Source organism: Aureobasidium melanogenum, assembly GCF_000721775.1.
Source record: "Aureobasidium melanogenum CBS 110374 unplaced genomic scaffold scaffold_4, whole genome shotgun sequence".
NCBI classification, from domain to species: domain Eukaryota; kingdom Fungi; phylum Ascomycota; class Dothideomycetes; order Dothideales; family Saccotheciaceae; genus Aureobasidium; species Aureobasidium melanogenum.
Genome location: NW_024470056.1, coordinates 745,738 through 765,030, shown reverse-complemented (window position 1 = coordinate 765,030; position 19,293 = coordinate 745,738). Strand labels below are relative to the sequence as shown.

Here is a 19,293-nt window from a genome sequence, read left to right as displayed (position 1 = left end):
TGCCCAGACGAATTTCTAGGCGTCATGTGCGGTCTTACGTAGCCAGGCCTTGGCCTTGCCCCAAGCCCCTGTTGCCATCCTAGCCTTCTGATAATCCTCCTCTTGGACATTGTGCTTTCCTACAATATTTAAGAACACTTGATCGAGAGTTGCCTGCGAGACAGCATAAAACTCCATCTCTAATTCTTCTTTGCTCGCTTCTAGCTTCTCAAACAGCGAACTGATACCATTGCGGTCTGTTGGTGTGACTGTCGCTTTGGCACCTTTCTTGCCGTCGACAGAACTGCTTGTGTCGTCTTCAATCGATGCTGCCCGGTTTGGCACCTCAAAACGAATTTGTCCATGGAAAGATCGATCTTCAATGCTGGCAAGAGGGAAGTTGATCCTGATCCAATTCTTGATCTCGGCCAGTTTGGCCTCAGGGGTATGAGGAGCATCTTTGTGGACGAGATGCACGTAGTAAGCATCACCGTGTTTGCGACGTAGGTAGTCGCTGGTGCCTATAGCAAGCATGCGTCTGGCCATGATGCCAACACGATCACCCAATGCATCGGCTTCTTCGAGACTGTGCGTTGTCAAGACTAAGCTGCGCCCAGCGCTTACTGCGGATAGAGTGCGCCACATGATTCGCTTTGCACCAGCATCCATACCAGAACTTCCTTCGTCGACAAGAAGTACCGAAGGGTTACCAATCAGCGCGATACCGAGGGACAGTTTACGCTTATTACCGCCGGAGAGTTTGGATGCCATACGATTCCTGAAGGCACTAAGACCAACAGCATTCATGACCTAAGAAAGTTAGTAGGCTGCTCGAGTGATTGACAATGTACTGCAGCGACTGCCAAATTGCAGAAACCACTATCGATTTTCACATACCTGTTCCACATTGTGCTCGACATCAGCAACGCCACGAGCTCTGGCATAGAAGTAGAGGTGTTCTGACGCAGTGAGAGCATCCGTGGCGTCAAATTGCGGGCATACACCTTGATGCAATCGAGCAGCAGCACGATGCCTAACGATAGACTCGTTCTCGAGGAAGACATCTCCAGCGCTTGGATGGACATCTCCGCGAATCAGGCCAATACTGGTCGATTTGCCAGCGCCATTAGGTCCAAGTAATGCGAAGATCTCACCTCGTGGTACACCGAAGGCCACACGGTCGACAGCAAGGTTGTCTCCGTAAGATTTGCTGATGTTGCATACACGCAACTCGTCCTCGCAGTCATCGACGCGCATCGCCTCGCGATAGACGTCCTCGTCAGCATATTCGCTCTCTTCAGCATCGTGAGACCGAGTCTTCAAGGTAAAGTTAGCATGCCGGAGTTTTGGAGGGAAATTTGGGTGACATTGTATACGTACCTTTCTGCTGAGGAAAGCAGGTCTATATCCACTATCATAGTAGACCAAGAACCCGAGAAGGAGAAGAGACTGGACTAACAGGTAGAGAATAGGCCCTCCGTAGACGGTGATATCGCCTGCATATGAGGCGCGCTCGTTTCCGTGGCAAAGAAGCGAGAATTCGTTGAACGTAAGCAAAAGCGAACGCAACAGGTTGCCCGAAGGAGTAATTAGAGCGAGCGTGAAATGTATAATGGTCGTCCAGGAATCAATCTTTTCAGTTGGGGCGTAGGTGATGGTTGCCATGTAAGCGATGAAGTAGATCAGGAAGAAGCAACACTGCATGCCCGCAGCGAAAGCGAACGATGCCAGCTGACTGGTAACGAACAGAGAGATTACATAGCTGCATAGTAGAGCTGCCAGGCCGTACAAGAAGAAGACAACAAATAGCGTTCCGGGAGCATAAAGAGCACTATCACAAATATGTTAGCATAATTTCTTCCGATTTGCTAGGAAGCAGAATGTGATGCAAGAGGTAGCAGCTACCCATGGAATAGCTACTGTAAAGTCGTATACATACCTGGAAACACCGACAAAGATGACTATCGTAACGATGCTGACAATCATCACAAACATAAAGTCGAAAATAGTGTATGCGAGCCAGAGCGGGAAGGCTCTAATACCATTTGAGTAGTGCAGAGCTCGTACTTTGGCAACGCGCTCGCTTGTTGGGTACAGGGCAAAAAAGCCAGGGTAAGCACTCATCGCCAAACCGAAGTAGAGGATAAATTGGAGTGTTTTTCCAGCTGATGGGGCCCAGGGTACCTGAAAGGCTTGGTAACTTGTGATGATAGGCGATCCAAGTAAGCTACTATCCAGAACGTTCTGAGTCAAGATTGCGTAGTCAAGTTCATAATTGCCCCTCCATGCAAACAAAGGAGTGCCGTCTTGAGCGTCAAAGTAACCTCCAGGGTAAACGCGACTGTAGTTGGATCGTACGTATTCATTAAACGCGTCCACACTTGCGACAGGGGCAATAGCATTCTCGAGCCCGGGATACAAGGTGCCGAGAAGTGTGGTGGGAACCCGGGAGGCTGGGCCAGCTGGGAAGTCAAGAACGTGGTTGAGTGTTGCGAAGGAGACTATCTCCTCGTTTGAATTTGCTGCTTCAGGCGAACAGCTTAGAGCACTGAAGCCCTTCAGGAAGAGAGTCACAAGCCCACCAGCGATGACCGGGATCAGGACAGCTGCCATGTAAGGCAAGTAGTTACGACGCAATATGGTGAGACGTTTCCGGAACAGTACCCATGTTTGTGCACCGAGCGAGATTCTCCTACCCTTGGCCAACTCGAGGCCTTTTTCCGATTGGATAGAAGACACATTTGTCAATGGTGTGGCGTCGTCGTGGAGCGTGTGATCATTGTTGAACTCTGCCGATAGTTTTAGGAACACGTCTTCGATACTAGGTCCACTGACACGGTAGTCTGTAACGCCAAGTTGTTCCAAGCGAGTGACAAAGACAGCGGCAGCGCTGGAATCAGGCAAGTTGTACACAACATGGTCAGCGTGGTTACGACGAGGTATTGAAGACCAGTCCTGAGGCTCTTTGAACTGATACTCGCTGTAAATCTTGACGCGGTATCCACCACCAAGTTCATGCTTCAAGGCGACAGCTGTGCCACTTGCAGCCAACGTGCCTTTCGACAGAATAGTAATGTGATCCGAGAGCAGGTCTCCCTCATCCAGGAAGTGGGTGGTGAAGAGCATGGCTCTATGCCCTCTTTCAGCCAACAGAATATCCCAAACCTTTCTACGTGAAAGAGGATCAATCCCCGAACTCACTTCATCGACCAAGCAAAGGTTGCTACCTCCTGTCAGCATCATCGCAAGCTGCAGCTTTCTCTTCTGTCCGCCTGACAAAGTCTCAGAGCGAGCAGAAATTTTGTGAGCGAGATCACATTTCGTGAGGAGTTCCTGATGATCTGAGCTATTTCCCTTTTGTCCTTCTGCCTTGAGTTGATTGAAGTAATAGACATGCTCTTCGCAAGTGAGTTTGTCCCAGAGCACGTTCTTCTGTGGACAAATGCCGACACCTCCTGAGCCGTTGATATCAATAGTTCCACTTGTAGGTGATTGAAGACCAGCGATAAGGTCCATCATCGTACTTTTGCCTGCACCATTCGCTCCTAGGAGAACATGGATCTCGCCAGCGCGGATAGTGAAGCTAACATCATTGACAGCATGCACAGTCTCTCTTTGTTTCTTGCTGAACCTTGACCAGATTTTCGTATAAAACCAGCCAGGACTGTACTGCTTTTTGATGTTAGTGATACGAGCAGTCTCGTTTTCTGCGCTGTGGTGCATGTTTCTGGCTTTCGAAGCGGTACCATATAGAGCTCTTTCTATGAACGCTCCAACCACGGGGTAGACCAGAATTTGTATGGCACATAGCACAAAGAAAACAGTTCCCGAAACTCTCCAGGGTGCTTCAGGAGGTGCTTGCGAAAGAACAGCAGCCAGGTTGTGGCGTTGCCAATATGCCATGTAGATGATGAACAGTGTGAAGTTCATCGGTGGGAATAACAAGGACAAGACGACAATCGCACCAGTTGACTTGGGCGTCTGGACCTGCACAACAATGGCCAGAACTATGCTCACTATAGTGACAGTGATGCCAGAAAGCTGAGCCTTTCGGAATAAACTGGCGAAAGCGATGGACCAAGAGCTCAAAGCAAGTCCCGCGATGATGAAGTAACCTATCAGGATTCCACTTTCGGAGGAAGGATAATTGAGCCTGGTAACAATTGCACCAGATATAACCCAGCCTGGCAGGTAAAGTATGTCAAAGGCAAGATGACTGGAGAGTAAACGAGCGACTTGTGGTTGCCATCTGCGCTGGTTCGGCATCATCGCTTCGATCAGCTGAGACATTCCGATTTCGCGCTCTGTAGCCATCTGGCCTAATAACCGTTAATGCTAAACTCCTAAAGACAGTCCTCCAGGTGCAACAATTGAGGCACGTATAGCTATAGAAATGCACAATAGTCTTGAGAAACAGAGAACGTCCACTGAGGGATGAGCTTTTTTCGACTCTCTGTGGACACAGCTCTGGTCTCAAAAGTGACTATGCCTTCTATAGTCTACTCGTCGCTCGATACCGTTGTGGGAGAAAGATGGAAGTTTACTGACCTGTCAATTGGTAGCATATACCAACAAAGCCGATAAAGTAGGCTAGACCAAGAATGTCTATCAGAGTGCCCATGTATAGCCGTGTAATGTTCCTCTCCCGTTCTTCAGGGGTCGAATCAGTGTAAGGATATTGCTGAGGAAGAGGAATTGATGAGCCTTGCGAAGAGGCAATGAGTGCGTCCACCGCATGTTGTAGAGGTAGAGCATATATCTGTGCATCGTTGTCTTCAGTATTCACGAAGATCCTTTCACCAAGAGATCCATCAGTCCGAATCGTGTAGTTCCAGACACCACCATTACTAGGCGATCCATGGAATTCCACTGCAGCAAAGCAGCCAGAGACTCCGCGTACAGAGCTTTTGCACGTCTGCAACAGCTCAACTTCGTTAGACAGCGTGACGGGCGTTTTGCCACTTGCTCTAACAGTGTTCGACAATTGGTTAATTATGTTTGTGACCTCGGAAGCTTGGCCATTTGCAACGAAAGCCACAGTACTGCGTCCAGTTGTACCTGCTCGAAGGGCTTCCTCAAATGTCCGGAGGGTAGCTGGAGATCCCACACCAAAGTCCGAAGGCGGTACGAAGAAGTTTTTACAATATGAAATGATAAAGAAGAAGATAATCGGTGCCAGAAATGCTCGGACAGTAGTCGTGAACCAATGCCGTCCTAAGACTATTAGAAGATTCTTCTTCGTCAGAGTCCATGTTTGAGCGAAGAACCCCATGATGGAGTGTTTGTTCTCCTTGTAAGATGTTCTTAGGCGATGTGTATAGTGGCAAACGAGTGCCTCACTCAGGATTGAAGTATTAAATAGACATGCGTCGTGAAGATAACATCAAAAATCGAAAAATACAAAAATGTATGAAGTAGGTAGATACAAGAACGAGAGGTCATGGGAAACGTACTCATAATAACATTGCACAACTATTGCCCTCTGGGAGGCGATCTCCAAGGTGTCGACGATGTTTGAATGTCATTTTCGGGCAATCGCTAAACTGCATCAAGTATAGCCTCCTCGGCATTTGGCCGCCGAGCGGCTTGTCGCGTATGTCGTTTCTCCTCACGTCCATTTCATTTCGGCTTGAGAAACATCATCTTAATAGACCTTTGAAGACAACCGGTGCTGGAAGGATACAAGCTCTTTCTCGAGGAGGTACGAGTATTTTGATCCTGCCGAAGCAAATCTCCTTCTCGAAGCTGCATCCTTCAAGCCCAAACGATTACTAGATCTGCCAAGCCGTCATGACCGCTCGGCATACGTACGAGCCGCTAAAGTGGAAGCCACGAACGCTTGTGAAAACAGTAATTGGCGCCACGCCATATCGTGATGTATATACAGGACAAGAAGCAGAGTAAAGGAATCTTCATTCTTGTGTATTTCCCAGGATCCAATGGCAGCCTCCATCTGTATCGCCGATGGATCAAATATTCATGAAACCATCGAACAGACTCTGACCTTTCTTATTAGAGAAGATAAGCCGCGTCTTCTAACTTCAAGAGCCTCAACCTTAAGACACGCAATCAAAAGTTGGCTTTTTGGTACAAGCGATTTCGTATTCTCCTGGCTAGTATACAATCCTGAAGCATCTCTACTCCTCAGACACGATCTGATTATCCAGTGATCAGAGGGAACTTGCCCTTTCCATCAGTCGACTCGTACGCCCACGTCATGTTAACGAACTCGTCCCTAGGCGTAATTGTGACATTGAATGGCTCAGCAAGAGATGGTAAAGAAGCAGCAAGGGCGTCCTTCCAAAATTTAGGCACAACCCACTTTCCACCAACCGGAGTGATGTCGTAGCGCAACATCATCATAGCGGCCATACCCAAAATCTCGCCGCTTGCGAAATGACGGCCGGGACACAGGCTTGGGCTTGCACCGAATGACATGAAACTGGTTGGTCTTTGTTTCAGATGTTCCTTCTTGAAGCGTGTAGGGTCGAAAGTTCTGGAGTCCTCGCCCCAGATACCTGGTTCGTAGTTCATGCTCATCCCAGGCATCACAAGGACACGGCCTTTCTTCAACAAATATTTGTCGCTTAGCACTATATCATCCATCACAAAGCGAGTGGGCGAAACGGTCGAGCGGGTGCGGAGAATTTCCTGGAAGGTGGCCAAAAGATTTGGACAATTGTCTCTCATGGCAGCAAGGTCGATAATCATCTCTCCGGACTCATTCTTCTTGAGAGCATGCTCACGCACCTCATCGCGAAGTTGGGCTAATAGGGCAGGGCGTGAGTACACGTCGTAAAGCATCCAGAAAGACGAGGGTGTTGTATTCGACACCACGCCGAGCACAGTTGCGGTCTCCATGCGAGAAATATCCTCAGTGCTGGCGCCATTCTCGTGCTGAACGTTCCAACGTGCTTGGGCCAGTTCCGAGGCTACTTTCTGACCACCCTCGTTGTAGTACTTCACGAAAGCAGCCACGACCTTTTCTCGTCCAAGATACGCTTTGCGTGCGATGATCGAAGGAAAGATGTTGACTACCAAGAGGCGCAGGTTCATTTCGAAGTCCCAGAAAGCTTCTTCGATCTTGGGATCTCTGATCGGGTTCTTCTCGCCCCAAACGGCATCAGTACTTGCGATGGTGATAGCATGTCTAGCCCACGCGTAGAGATCGAAGCTCTTGCCGTTCAGAGTATCAAGCTCGTTCACCGACTTGACAAGGTTGTTGACCATGTTTCGATTTGCCACATCGAGGCCTGCACCGAGAAGAGCAGGGTGCATAGCTTTGATGATCTACACCGTCAATGTGGTTAGTACACAGCTCTGATTGCGATAGAATATCCTCGTGTGCTAAGGATAGTCACATTGCAGTTGCTGACAAGTACAATACTCCTGAGCAGAACTTTAACCACATAAACACTATGAGGTGCTGTTTTCTCAATGTAGTTCTCTCCTGAGAAGTATTGTGCATTTTACCGCTGCAAACAGCACTTGTTGAGCATACTCGGGAAAATGTCAGCGTACCTTTCGATTCAGATCACCACCCCCATTCTCTTTGGCTGTGAGCAACTTCAGGCCTTTGCGCGAAACACTTGCCATACGTTCCGCTGCGGAATCAATGAAAGGGTCAAATGTGATGACCCTTGCATTTCTCTGGACTTGAGCAACTGCACTGGACTTGTTTACCAAGTAGACCTTAGTAACGAGGAAATTGATCGTCACAATGGCCTCGTCAGATCCCTCACTAGATTGTCGTCAATTGAATCCTTCTGTAAGACCATAAGTCGTCTCGCCAACGTACCAAGCTCCTTTTCCAAAGTATCCAAGGCCATCGCGAGCGAATCCAATGATGTGTCCGATAAGTGGAATCCTTGCAGGGTGGTCAGGGGGCTCTTGGACGCCTTTCTTAGGTCGCCGCTGCTCTACGACGAGGTAGCTAATGAAGGCAATGGCCAAGCCGATGATGAGATGCTTCAATTCCATCCTGGAGGCTGGCGATAGAAGCACCAGGAACGAAGCAATGCCAGAGGTTGCAATCTAAGACTGGTTGTTGAAGAGAACGACATTTTCTCCTGAACGACATACTTTCGCTACTTGTGTCGTCAACATGTTTTGTTATAAGTTAACTTTTAGTAAGTTTGGGATACTAGCGTTCCAACGGAATCCACGGCTTCCGCGGGGCTCCTCCCCCGTCTCCGTTGATGTTGCATATCACTGTTCTCAACAGTCAACCACATTACATATCGTCTTGTCAAACTGCAGATGATATACCCAATAGATGTTTGTAACATTTGCAACCCTGATAACCCTGTCTTAGGTCTCTCGAGGTGCTTGGAAAGTCGTACGACCTTGAGGTATGCACCCCAGATAGCTATCTGTTCTCAACGCTACACAGTCTCGAGCATAGAACCATGGGCAATAGACAACATTGCAATGTCGTACGATCTATCTGATGTACAGGCCTGACGATATGCTGCTACAATGCTCATAGTTGGAGACATAAAAGGAGATAACCTGCTGCGAGAAGTAGTCGACTTCAGCATCTCACTCCTTATCAATCTCTACTCTTACCATTAACGATGACCACCACAGCTATTCCTACCAGCGAGCAGGAACTCACAAAGCTAATGCATGGCAAATCCGCGACCGAACGCAATGCTTTCCTTTCCATGCTACGCAAAGATGGCCAGGCCCATCGTCTTGTCACAGACGAATACGTCAAACGCTGGACTGAGGACAGTGATGAAGCACGAAAGACCAGACAAGACTCTTACATGTCCTTGGTGAACAAGTAAATCAAAGACATAACTTACACTACATAATTCTGACGCCATGCAGCTACTACGATCTGGCAACTGATCTATACTGCGAAGGCTGGGGTGAATCGTTCCATCTCTGTCGATTTGCTCCCAGAGAATCGTTGATTCAGGCACTGGCTCGTCATGAGCATTACCTCGCTCATATGATTGGCATCAAAGACAACTATACAGTACTCGATGTGGGTTGTGGTATTGGTGGTCCAGCAAGAGAAATTGCTACATTCGCTGGTTGCAAAGTAGTCGGAGTCAACAACAACGGCTACCAAATTGAGAGAGCAACTGGGCTAACGGCTAAGAGAGGTCTCTCGGAGAAGGTGTCTTTTGTTCAGAATAACTTCATGGTAAGTGTCAACAAACTCAATCATAGAGCATTAACTTACATGAAGACTAGCACTTGAGCTTCGCAGACAACACGTTCGACGCTGTCTATGCAATCGAGGCTACTTGCCACGCTCCAGACCTTGAAGGCGTCTACTCGCAGATGTACCGTGTCGCTAAACCAGGAGCAGTTGTCGGTATCTACGAGTGGGTAATGACAGACCGCTACAATGAGAGTGATCCAACCCACCGTGCGATCCGCCACGGTATTGAACGCGGAAACGGAATCTCCAACATGGTCACCAGGAAGGAGGCAATGCAGGCCTTTGCGAAGGCAGGTTTTGCACTGCTACACGATGAGGATCTAGCAGAACGCAAGGACGCCAGACCCTGGTATGCCCCGTTGAGTGGCGACATCAACTATGCCACTGGAGTTTGGGACGTACTCGGTGCAATGCGCATGACCAAGGCTGGTAGATTCGCGATGGAGACGCTGCTTTCCACACTCGAGAAGGTCTGGATTGCACCTTCTGGCACAGCGGAGACTGCCAGAGAGCTATCTGCTGCTGCTGATGCTCTAGTCGCTGGTGGAAAGGAAGGCCTGTTTACTCCGATGTATCTCATGGTTGGAAGAAAGCCTATGTAGTAGGTAGCAATGCTGTGGCTGGCTAGTGGTTGGATCAATACTTTTGATCACACATAACATGAAGCAACTCTGAACAACATCCAAACATATGCTCGAACAATGCGGCAAGACATTTTTTCAAAGACTTACTTCAATCTCTCGTCTTTTCGCAAGGACAACCACAATCGTATCCTCGTGCAGTGATCGTAATGTAGAGCTGTTACCATAATCGGCCGTAAGCACCGGTGAGTCCTCGGTGCCGGACATTGCTGGAAGTTTCGCAAAGTGTTACTACATAATTGTATCGAACAATCCCATTTACAGACTGATTGACTTTGATAGAAAAGTTGATAACTTGCAGGCTGGCGCACGTTGCTTATGCGGCGCAAGCCATAAGCCTTAATCAGCCTGATTTATGGTTATCAGCCTTATTTGCTTGCCCTTTTTTTCATGGCTTGCATCAATGCAAAGAAGTATATATTCAAGCGGCTACTGTCGGCTTAAGAAAGCTACTTCTCGCGAAAATGAGAACTCTAAATGCTTCGAAAGTTAAGAGTGATAAACAGAGCTGCAGAAAGAGGAAAGAGCGGAAAATATTGTCGTCTCTATGTGTGGTTCTATGCTGTCTGGGGGTCATCTCTGTACATCTCGTCGTCATGCTTGTTATGCTAGTATGCTAATCCATGTGTTTGATTATTGTGTGGCCCATTGTAGCCTGTGGTCAACTCTTCCACTACTGCCTTCGTCCTCTTCGACTTTTCCTCCAGACTGTGAAGCAGGAGGCAATGCGGCTATACCCCTTGGCACCTGCGAATCCAAGATATCTCCTGCTTTTGCAACAAGAGGCCTGAGGTACCTTGACTCTTTGCCTCTCATCATGGACAGCTTATTAAGCATTAGGTGCAAGTACTGTCTGCCTTGCACAAAGGTATCAGATGTATCGCCGGAAGACACATGCAAGACATCAGCAAGGCAGCCAGCGATATCCGAAAGCTTCTGTTCCATGCCGATGCCATGCGAGTCCAGGACAAGAGGATTTGCTCTCTCGGTGATATTGACCGTACGACGGGCGAGTTCGATGGGGTAGTCGAGGCGTCCAGTGCCAGTTTGTCCTTTATCGCAAACCAAGCCATTGCTTACGCCCATTTGCCAAGCTAATACGTGTAACCATTCCCTCGATACGCTAATGTCTATCCTGGCAGTCTCTGTAATATCGGACAGTGAAAGGGCGACTGTGTCGAGCGATCGTTGTGTTTCTGCTAGCCAAGGTTCTGAGCACAGGGCTTTCCGGCGGGCACTGCCTTTCCAGATGCTGACAAAATTGTCGTCGATGGCGGAAAATAGGTGGGCGAGGTTTATGAAACCGTGGAGGAGGCGAGGATCTTCGGATTCGAAGGCTAGAGGGAGCTCGATAGTAGGATGTAATCGGCAGTTCTTACGGCGTTGTATTGAGTATGCTCTGCGATAGTTGGCGTTAGTAATGGAAAAGAGAGGCATTGTCGAGGGATGAAGCACCTTTCAGTTATGAAGAGCAACCAGTAAATCCGTCTCCTCCATTGCGCTTCCAGGGGTTCGAGTTTGAGCATGGAGTTCTCGTCGTCCATGTCCAGATTCTCAATGAACGATATCGATTCTTGCAGGTAGTGCCATGCCTTTTCGCTGCTTTCTTTATTGCCGTAGTAAGCAAAGATAAAGAAGCTAGTCATGACGGTGACAGTACTCGCGTTGCCAACGTAGTCAACCTCTCGACGAACTCTAAGGCATTCTTCAATGAACATGTCAGCTGCTGACATTGGTCGACCAGGCAAAGGCTCCATGTCAGGAACTGGTATTGCCGCATCGAGCTGTACAATGGTCGCAGCGCAAATGGCGCAGAGAAAGGCATATGTTTCTGGTGGCATGTAATTGGTGGAACTGTACATGTATGGATCCAGATAGACCTGCTCATCAATCACAGGCATGATGAAGTAGAGATGCTCGAAGAACAGCTGCACATATGGCAAGAAGCGTTGATTCGGTATCCGTGGGATTGCGGGCTGCGGCTCCAAGGAAGGCGCATAGTATTGTTGGGGTCGAGATGGTTGTGCTGGCCAGAGGTGGCTCATATTTTGGTTGATGGGCAATTGAGATGACATGGCATAGGTCTGCATTTCTGGAGGTCCATAGTAACCATAACCCGAGGTGATAGGCTCTCCAGGTGAACTTGTAGGATTCGCGTTGTCGGTAGTGCTATGCGGCAATGCATTCGGCGACGAAGATGAGCTTCCATACCATTGGTTCACACCATCCTGCAGTACGACCGGACTCAAGGGGTTGTCAGGGGCAAGCGTCAGAGATTGTTGATCGATTTTTCTCAAGGCATGCAACACTCTGGCGCTTCTCAGCCCTTTCGGACCCTTCTTCTTGGGTGCTTGAAGGTAGGCACAACGGATAGTGGCCTTCCGACAAGGGCCACAGGGACTCTCTCCATCGCAACGTACTTTACGCTTCCTGCAGCAATCGCATGCTCGCTTGAGTGATTTCTGAGTGCTTCCAGAGGCAGATTCTCCCGAGTCATTTTCAGCTGTTGTGGCCATGCACATGATCGACTCGGGAGATGGCGTGGTAGGACGGAGATCCGAGGGCCGAATGAGTCGAGAAGCAAAAAAATGCTATCTTGCTGGCGACTTTGATCTGACAGGTCTCCAAAAACAGAGTGTAATCATGAGGGATCTGCAATAGACAACAAGTCCCGAGCGCGGTAGCACCGGGATGTTTTTGTAGGAATGGTGCAACACAAGGATGTGAGATCTCGGACAAGGGCCTCGAGGGATGGCATGCAGTTGAAATGCGGGGAAGGAGTTTTCAATGGCTGGCCAAGCCGCCGAGGGCAGGCCGAATCTACCTGCAAGCCTGCCGCAGATCGGGAACCCCAGTCTCTCGAACTGGGCCCCAACCAGGCAACCCCAACCCGGAGGAGAGTTGGGTTGTCGGCACGACATCCGTGTGCCGTGATCGAGTCCGTGCCGTATGTATCGAGCACCACAGAGCCATCTCTTCTGGTAGAGAGTCGTTGAGATGAGTACGTTGGAGTGAGTTTCGATGTGTAAGGGGCGTCCTTTGATCGGTCCGGGAACTTGAAAAGTAGTGGTTGAGCAGTCGTCATATAAAAGTCTTTGTTCTTTTTTTCTCACAAACAGCATGTGATCGCGTGCATTGTCAAGGACTGTGCTTTGCGATGAGAGCGGACGAGAGCGGACATTCAACGCTCTGCAATAATTAAAAGCCACAAGTGTCGCCTATAGTGACTGGATATGGCAGAAGATCTATGGGGTAGTGTCATCTGCGAAGTCGACGTACAACCTTCGGGTATGCTAGAGACCGTCAAAGTGTAGCTATAGAAATGCACAGTAGTTTTGGAAAGAGTATGACCTCCGAAGAGAGCTCCAAGAAAGGCTATCTCCATGACAAGAGTCACATCAAGAACACGACTGTGCATTTCGATAGCCGGCAATCGCTCACACCTCAGAATCAGAAAAAAATCAGTTGTGAGGTCTGACAGTCTTTCACACACGAGTAGGAGAGAGGAAATCCCTAAACACAGCTCGAAATGACTCAAGTCTGATGGTTTTGCTGGAGGTTGGGGTCTTCATGCTTGTCAATGTCGACGGCAGCGCTGCTAGCAACAAAGTCTTCGAGCTCTTCGCTCACAGTCTTGAGCTTCTCCTTGACAGTAGCAGTACCTTCAAGACCGACAATGTGCCGAGCAGGTGGGTTGTCGTGACCGCCAATTGCAGCAACAGCATGAACCGTCTCGGCCACCAGGGATTCCTTCATCCCTTTGGTCAGAGGAGCATAAATGGTGTTGATGGTGTCAGACTGAAGCTGATCGCCAGTGGTCGGCTCATCTGAGCCTTCGAGACGGTCAAGCATGCCTGCCAGAATATCGCGGAACAAGGGAGCAGGGTTTTGGTCGGCAGCATAGGCAGGCATGGGAGGAGCAGCGGTTATACGGTTGGTCAAGACAGCAATTTCCATGTTGGGTTGTATAATGGTCATTTTGATGTTGAAGGGGGCAACCTCGTAGGCAAGACTGTCACAGTAGCCTTCGATGGCCCATTGACTGGCGCAATAGATGGACATGCCTGGAGTACCCATGTGGCCCGAGAGGTTGGAAAGCATGACAATATGGCCGTTCCTCTTTGTGCGGAAGGTGGGCAGGATAGACTTGATCACATTGACGGGACCAAAGAAGTTTGTCTCAAACTGGTCGCGGATGAGAGAGTGGGTGCGAGTCGTCTGTGACAGTTCTTCGACGGTGCCAATCAGAGTCTCTGAGGTACAGCAGAACAGGATGTCGATGCGACCAAAGCTGTGGACGGCCTCTGCGATGGCGCTTTGGCACTGGCCCATGATGCGTACGTCCAGACCGACAACCCTCAGCCGACCCGACCATGTCTCCTGCTCTTTGACCTCGTCGAGAAAGTCGCGAAAGTGTGTTGACTGTTCGGCATTCTTTTCAAACTCTAGCGCAGGCACGCCGGCGACAATGTAATCTCCATGGTCGAGGAGGTGTCGCGCCAACGAGATGCCGACAGGGGAATTGGCGCTGGTCAGGAACCACACACGCGGCGAGTTGTGAGTTGGGAACTTTGGCTGTCGAGGCGGTTTAGGATCCACCCCTGCACTTGCGCTCATCGCTCCATCGACCGACGATCGTGTATCGACAATTGAGGAGGGAGCACGACAACAATTGAAGCTTGGGAAGCCCAGCCAGGGTGCCTGCATCTCGACCATGGTCTTGGCGGCGTCGATCAACCCTGACATGCTAAAGCCAAATTGATAGAGTTCTATCCTGCTGTACTTGAAGGACGGCACTACGGGATACAATCAATCGTAATTGCCTGGTATATATCATTCCTCAGGCACACAAGTACCGTTTCTCCTGCTACACCCATCAGGACATTCTCCGTCTCTAAACTGCCATCCAAACCACTGATCCATTTCTTCCGCAAGCACGTCTTCAACAACTTGCGTCTCGCTTGACAACCTCCAAGCCCTGTCAAAAACTTCTTGACTGCCAATCTCAATCTGTGGCCATCCCAGCTCGATCAATCGTTGAATGCTAGTGCCATATACTACTTCTTTCAATCCAGCCCAGGCAATGGCACTGGCACACATGGGACATGGCTAGGATAGAATCAGCTTTACATCCAACATATGATATCTGCAGAAGAACATACCTCAGCAGTAGTATACAACGAAAAGCTCTTCCAAGCCTCCCGTGCCTCCTGAGCAGAAAGCTTATACTTTTCCTCCGGATCCGTAAGAATCCTGCTGCAATTTCCAAATGCTGCCATTTCTCCATGTAATGTAGGGTTGCCAGATTGATGGTTATCATTCACTCCAGTACATATCAACTCTCCAAGCTCTGAAGAATTGGAAACGGAGAGTGTGTGGTTGACCACAGCGGTTCCATATGGTGCAAATGGACAAGCAGAAATGGCTAGGTTGGCTGAACTCGCTACTCGCATCCAGTGAGCTCGTGTGGATGAGGGCAGGGCATTTGAGCTTGTGTTTGCTGTTCCCGAGTCTTGTAGAGGCAGTTGTTTGAAGAGCAGAGAGTGGTGAGATGCATGTTGTCGTGCAAGCACTGCACCGATCAGACTAAACAGTATTGATCGAAAATACATTTTGTACTGCTGTCGTGGACTGAAGATATCCCTCTTGTTAAGGTAGAGCTTCAGGTAGTACATGCCGACGTCATACATACGATGCGTTTCATGATCGTTTCGAGAGCTCAGCTTATGAAAACCAACAAAATGTTGCAGAGGACTGCTACTTATTGCTGTCTTACTTGTCTGTCGTAAGGACATGCCGAGAGATCACATGTGTATAGAGAAGGTGGACAAATAGAATGAACAAAAAAAGAAATAAGGGCAAGACATGAGCTACTTCTAAACTACAATCTGCATGCAAATGCCCTGCCAGTTCTGCTTTCTTGACACATATCATGCCCAAAACCCTTTGCTGGTTGCTGTTTTCGTTTCACTGTGCTACAAACGTGACCATCCGAAGATGGAAGCACAAGTGCCGATACACGTCGACCCAAGCGCGCCGAAGAAGTTGAAGAGTGCGCTGTTGAGCAAAATCAGCGGCTGTTTCGAGAGATTTATCTTTCCATCTTTTACACACCTTAGAAGCACTTGCGGTGGACGATCGAGGGACCGCTCTCGTCGTACTCTTGCTTTGAGATCCACATCTGCTGGAAGGTGGAGAGGGAGGCGAGAATGGAACCACCGATCCAGACGGAGTACTTGCGCTCTGGGGGAGCGATGATCTTGACCTTCATGGATGAAGGAGCAAGGGCGGTGATTTCCTTCTGCATACGGTCGGAGATACCGGGGTACATGGTGGTACCACCAGACTAGGAATTTGTTAGCATTTGCTGCTGTTGATTTGATTGCTGCTAAAAACTCACCATGACAATGTTGCCGTAAAGGTCCTTTCTGACATCGACATCGCACTTCATGATGGAGTTGAAAGTGGTGACGTGGATACCGCCAGATTCGAGACCGAGAACAGAGGGCTGGAAGAGAGCCTCGGGGGCACGGAAACGCTCGTTACCGATGGTGATGACCTGACCGTCGGGAAGCTCGTAGGACTTCTCGAGGGAAGAGCTCTGGCTGGCGGTCTGGATCTCCTGCTCGAAGTCGAGGGCGACGTAGCAGAGCTTCTCCTTGATGTCACGAACGATTTCACGCTCGGCAGTGGTGGAGAAAGTGTAACCACGCTCGGCAAGAATCTTCATGAGGTAGTCAGTCAAGTCACGACCAGCCATGTCGACACGCGAGATGGCGTGGGGAAGGGCGAAACCTTCGTAGATGGGGACAACGTGAGTGACACCGTCACCGGAGTCGAGGACGATACCGGTGGTACGACCGGAAGCGTACAGCGACAGAACGGCCTGGATGGAGACGTAGAAGGCGGGGGCGTTGAAGGTCTCGAAGACGATCTGGGTCATCTTCTCACGGTTGGACTTGGGGTTGATGGGGGCCTCAGTGAGCAGGACGGGGTGCTCCTCGGGAGCAACACGGAGCTCGTTGTAGAAGGTGTGGTGCCAAATCTTCTCCATGTCGTCCCAGTTGGTAACGACACCGTGCTCAATGGGGTATCTGAGAGTGAGGATACCACGCTTGGACTGTGCCTCATCACCGACGTATGAATCCTTCTGGCCCATACCAATCATGATACTGCGTCATTGTCAATTCGAGCTCGAAAACAGCTTAGAAAAGGGTTGCGTACCCATGGTGGCGAGGTCTACCGACAATTGAGGCTACAGCGCATTAGATGGTGTGCCAGAGAAGGGTTTTGGAAGCTCTGAGGGTGACTTACGGAAAACGGCTCTGGGTGCGTCGTCACCGGCGAAACCGGCCTTGCACATACCCGAACTGTAGGCAGTGTGTTAGCTGCGGCGGTTCTTGAGCTTCGAGTGTGCGCGCCATTGAGCTGAGAGCAGCTGTGAGATCGCGTCGACAGCGGGCCAATGGCGCATGACGTGATCTCACAGGCAGCGACGGCGGAAGACGCGGACGGCGATGATTCTTACCCATTGTCGATGACGAGAGCTGCGACCTCCTCTGTAGACGCGAAAAGTGGTCAGTGAATGGTCAATGGAGGCGAGATGGGTACGGTGGCGATGGAGACCGGGAGGTGTTGGGTGGGTGAGGGGTGCGCTCGCAGCACGCTGGAGCACAAGAGAGAGACTCACCTTCCATTGCGGCGGTGTTGTTAGTGGATGTGGATTAGAAAGTGTTGTAGAAGGTAGGCTGCAGCGAGGATTTGAGCTGCTTTGGATGGGACACGCGCGGTGGGGTTAATGGAGGTGATGAAGGGGGAAAGTTGGAACACTTGTCGTCCACTCGGGCGGTGTGTGAGGTCCCAATTCCTTGGCCTGTGCAGGATGCTAGCCAACTATACCCGATTGGTCCGCTGGGCTGGCAAGTCTAAGCCTCCGGTTATCAACAGCCAAAGCCCCGTTGCGTGTGCAGCTCGATCTGGTTTTTGTTCACCTGATAAGACGTCCAAGGATGGATACTTGTGTAGAAGAATTTGTACATGAAGCTCTGCTTACTCTCGCCACTGTCCTATATACTTTTCGCTGAATGCAGCTGCCTTACTGCGTCGTGCAGGACGCGTAACACGCCCACGACTGAGCTCATCAGCATCCGACTTGACTACATCATGCCAAGTGCGTTGCTGCACAGCGGCTAGACGTTGCGCCTTCGCCCAACTCACTTGCCTTCAATCCTCATATCTTTCGTGTCTTCACGCGTCGAACCAGATGACCCAGCCTGAATCATTGAACGGCTGTCCCAGCAGCAATCATCTCGCCAGCCCTTTGGAGCCATCTCGGCGCTTGAAAGATTGTTGAATGCAGAGTGGGGTTCTGCCACTTTCCCAGGACCCCTTTCAATACGACGCTCCGGTTTTCATTTGCGTTCATAAGCACAATTGAGTCTGCACAAGAAATGCTCGAATCCTGTCTAGTGCCACGCTGGAGCTCTATCAGACGCCTCCCTGTCATCGACATCGACCTTCCACTCTGGTAGGGAAAAAGAAAGCAAATCGCTTCCCCACGACCAAGAGCTTCGCGGAGCCTCAGCCCGGTCCGGCAACGTTGAAGCGCCGATGATTGCTGGGTTGGAGTCGCGAAACTGCCAACGGCTCCCAGCAATACATACCACGGCTAGAATACCGACGCATGGCCGAATTAACCAGCCATCGATTAAGCTTGTCACGTCTTGATTGCATGTTGCTCTTAGATGGTGGCAGAATCGGGTGAGCATTTGCAAGGTAGGTTGCGTAGAAAACGTACTCTTGGTACGCCACGGCGGCATCCAAGTTCACTGTCCAGTTATGGGTGGCTATCTCGATGCAGAGAGAAGCTATGTCACATAACTCTTTCTTGAAATGGTCAATGTCGAGATCCTCATAGACCTGACGTCAATTCGAGTGAGCCTGCGTGTAGCCGTACTTTCCATGGAAGGGATTCTTGCCAATCACCCAGACGTTGGTTTGGAGCAGAGCTCCGTTGGCACGCCTCTATGAAGCAGATCTGATGCCATGCCGACCAGATCGTGATACAGCGACTCTTGCTGAAAGTGTCATTTCAAGAAGCTAGTAAAATCCGATTGAAGTTCGTTTCAGTCATGGTCTATTCGTCGACCTCCTCTATTTTTGTCTCGTCGCATCAGATACATGTTACCGAGTTTGGGAGAGAATGTGTTGAGGTCTCGTTTCCAGCGTCTTAGCACACTAAGCAAGAGCTATGTTTGGTGCAGAATGCTGAACAACACTACGGCTTGACGGTCCAATAGAATAGCCAGTTCATCGATCAAAACATATGCTCCGAGTTCACAGCTACAGACCGAAGTATGAGAGCCTGCAGCGGTCGTGACCATGGGATACATCAAAGAAACGCGGATGACCCTGGCTGAGAGAGATGATAAAAAGAAAAGAAAATAAGAAAAAAAGGAAAATGAATCGAAGCGTCTCGAAGCACCCACCACCTTC

General features: G+C 49.7%; 7 protein-coding genes across 7 annotated transcripts; 1 reads left to right on the top strand and 6 right to left on the bottom strand.

The window, feature by feature from the left end:
• Positions 1-15: 15 nt before the first annotated feature.
• On the bottom strand, positions 16-5,251 carry M437DRAFT_42659 (putative ABC transporter; the record flags this gene model as incomplete). The annotated part of the gene is made up of 5 exons (XM_041020617.1): positions 16-789; positions 877-1,296; positions 1,360-1,810; positions 1,919-4,298; positions 4,528-5,251. The coding sequence occupies 5 exons, from the start codon at positions 5,249-5,251 to the stop codon at positions 16-18; spliced, it is 4,749 nt and encodes a 1,582-aa protein (XP_040882342.1).
• Positions 5,252-6,138: 887 nt separating this feature from the next.
• On the bottom strand, positions 6,139-7,959 carry M437DRAFT_73252 (cytochrome P450; the record flags this gene model as incomplete). Its single annotated transcript, XM_041025993.1, has 3 exons — positions 6,139-7,269; positions 7,501-7,720; positions 7,778-7,959. 3 exons carry the CDS (start codon positions 7,957-7,959, stop codon positions 6,139-6,141), a joined length of 1,533 nt encoding a protein of 510 aa, XP_040882341.1.
• A 596-nt stretch (positions 7,960-8,555) lies between these two features.
• On the top strand, positions 8,556-9,759 carry M437DRAFT_43016 (uncharacterized protein; the record flags this gene model as incomplete). Its single annotated transcript, XM_041020666.1, has 3 exons — positions 8,556-8,767; positions 8,815-9,136; positions 9,187-9,759. 3 exons carry the CDS (start codon positions 8,556-8,558, stop codon positions 9,757-9,759), a joined length of 1,107 nt encoding a protein of 368 aa, XP_040882340.1.
• Positions 9,760-10,431: 672 nt separating this feature from the next.
• M437DRAFT_42044 (uncharacterized protein) lies at positions 10,432-12,320 on the bottom strand (the record flags this gene model as incomplete). Its single annotated transcript, XM_041020496.1, has 2 exons — positions 10,432-11,197; positions 11,254-12,320. 2 exons carry the CDS (start codon positions 12,318-12,320, stop codon positions 10,432-10,434), a joined length of 1,833 nt encoding a protein of 610 aa, XP_040882339.1.
• A 1,012-nt stretch (positions 12,321-13,332) lies between these two features.
• Positions 13,333-14,415, bottom strand: M437DRAFT_73249 (NAD(P)-binding protein; the record flags this gene model as incomplete). The annotated part of the gene is made up of 1 exon (XM_041025992.1): positions 13,333-14,415. One exon carries the CDS (start codon positions 14,413-14,415, stop codon positions 13,333-13,335), a length of 1,083 nt encoding a protein of 360 aa, XP_040882338.1.
• Positions 14,416-14,631: 216 nt separating this feature from the next.
• M437DRAFT_42775 (cytidine deaminase-like protein) lies at positions 14,632-15,410 on the bottom strand (the record flags this gene model as incomplete). The annotated part of the gene is made up of 2 exons (XM_041020631.1): positions 14,632-14,907; positions 14,961-15,410. 2 exons carry the CDS (start codon positions 15,408-15,410, stop codon positions 14,632-14,634), a joined length of 726 nt encoding a protein of 241 aa, XP_040882337.1.
• Positions 15,411-15,913: 503 nt separating this feature from the next.
• Positions 15,914-17,495, bottom strand: M437DRAFT_73247 (Actin, gamma; the record flags this gene model as incomplete). Its single annotated transcript, XM_041025991.1, has 6 exons — positions 15,914-16,144; positions 16,199-16,970; positions 17,023-17,053; positions 17,113-17,168; positions 17,327-17,357; positions 17,489-17,495. 6 exons carry the CDS (start codon positions 17,493-17,495, stop codon positions 15,914-15,916), a joined length of 1,128 nt encoding a protein of 375 aa, XP_040882336.1.
• Between the last annotated feature and the right edge of the window lie 1,798 nt (positions 17,496-19,293).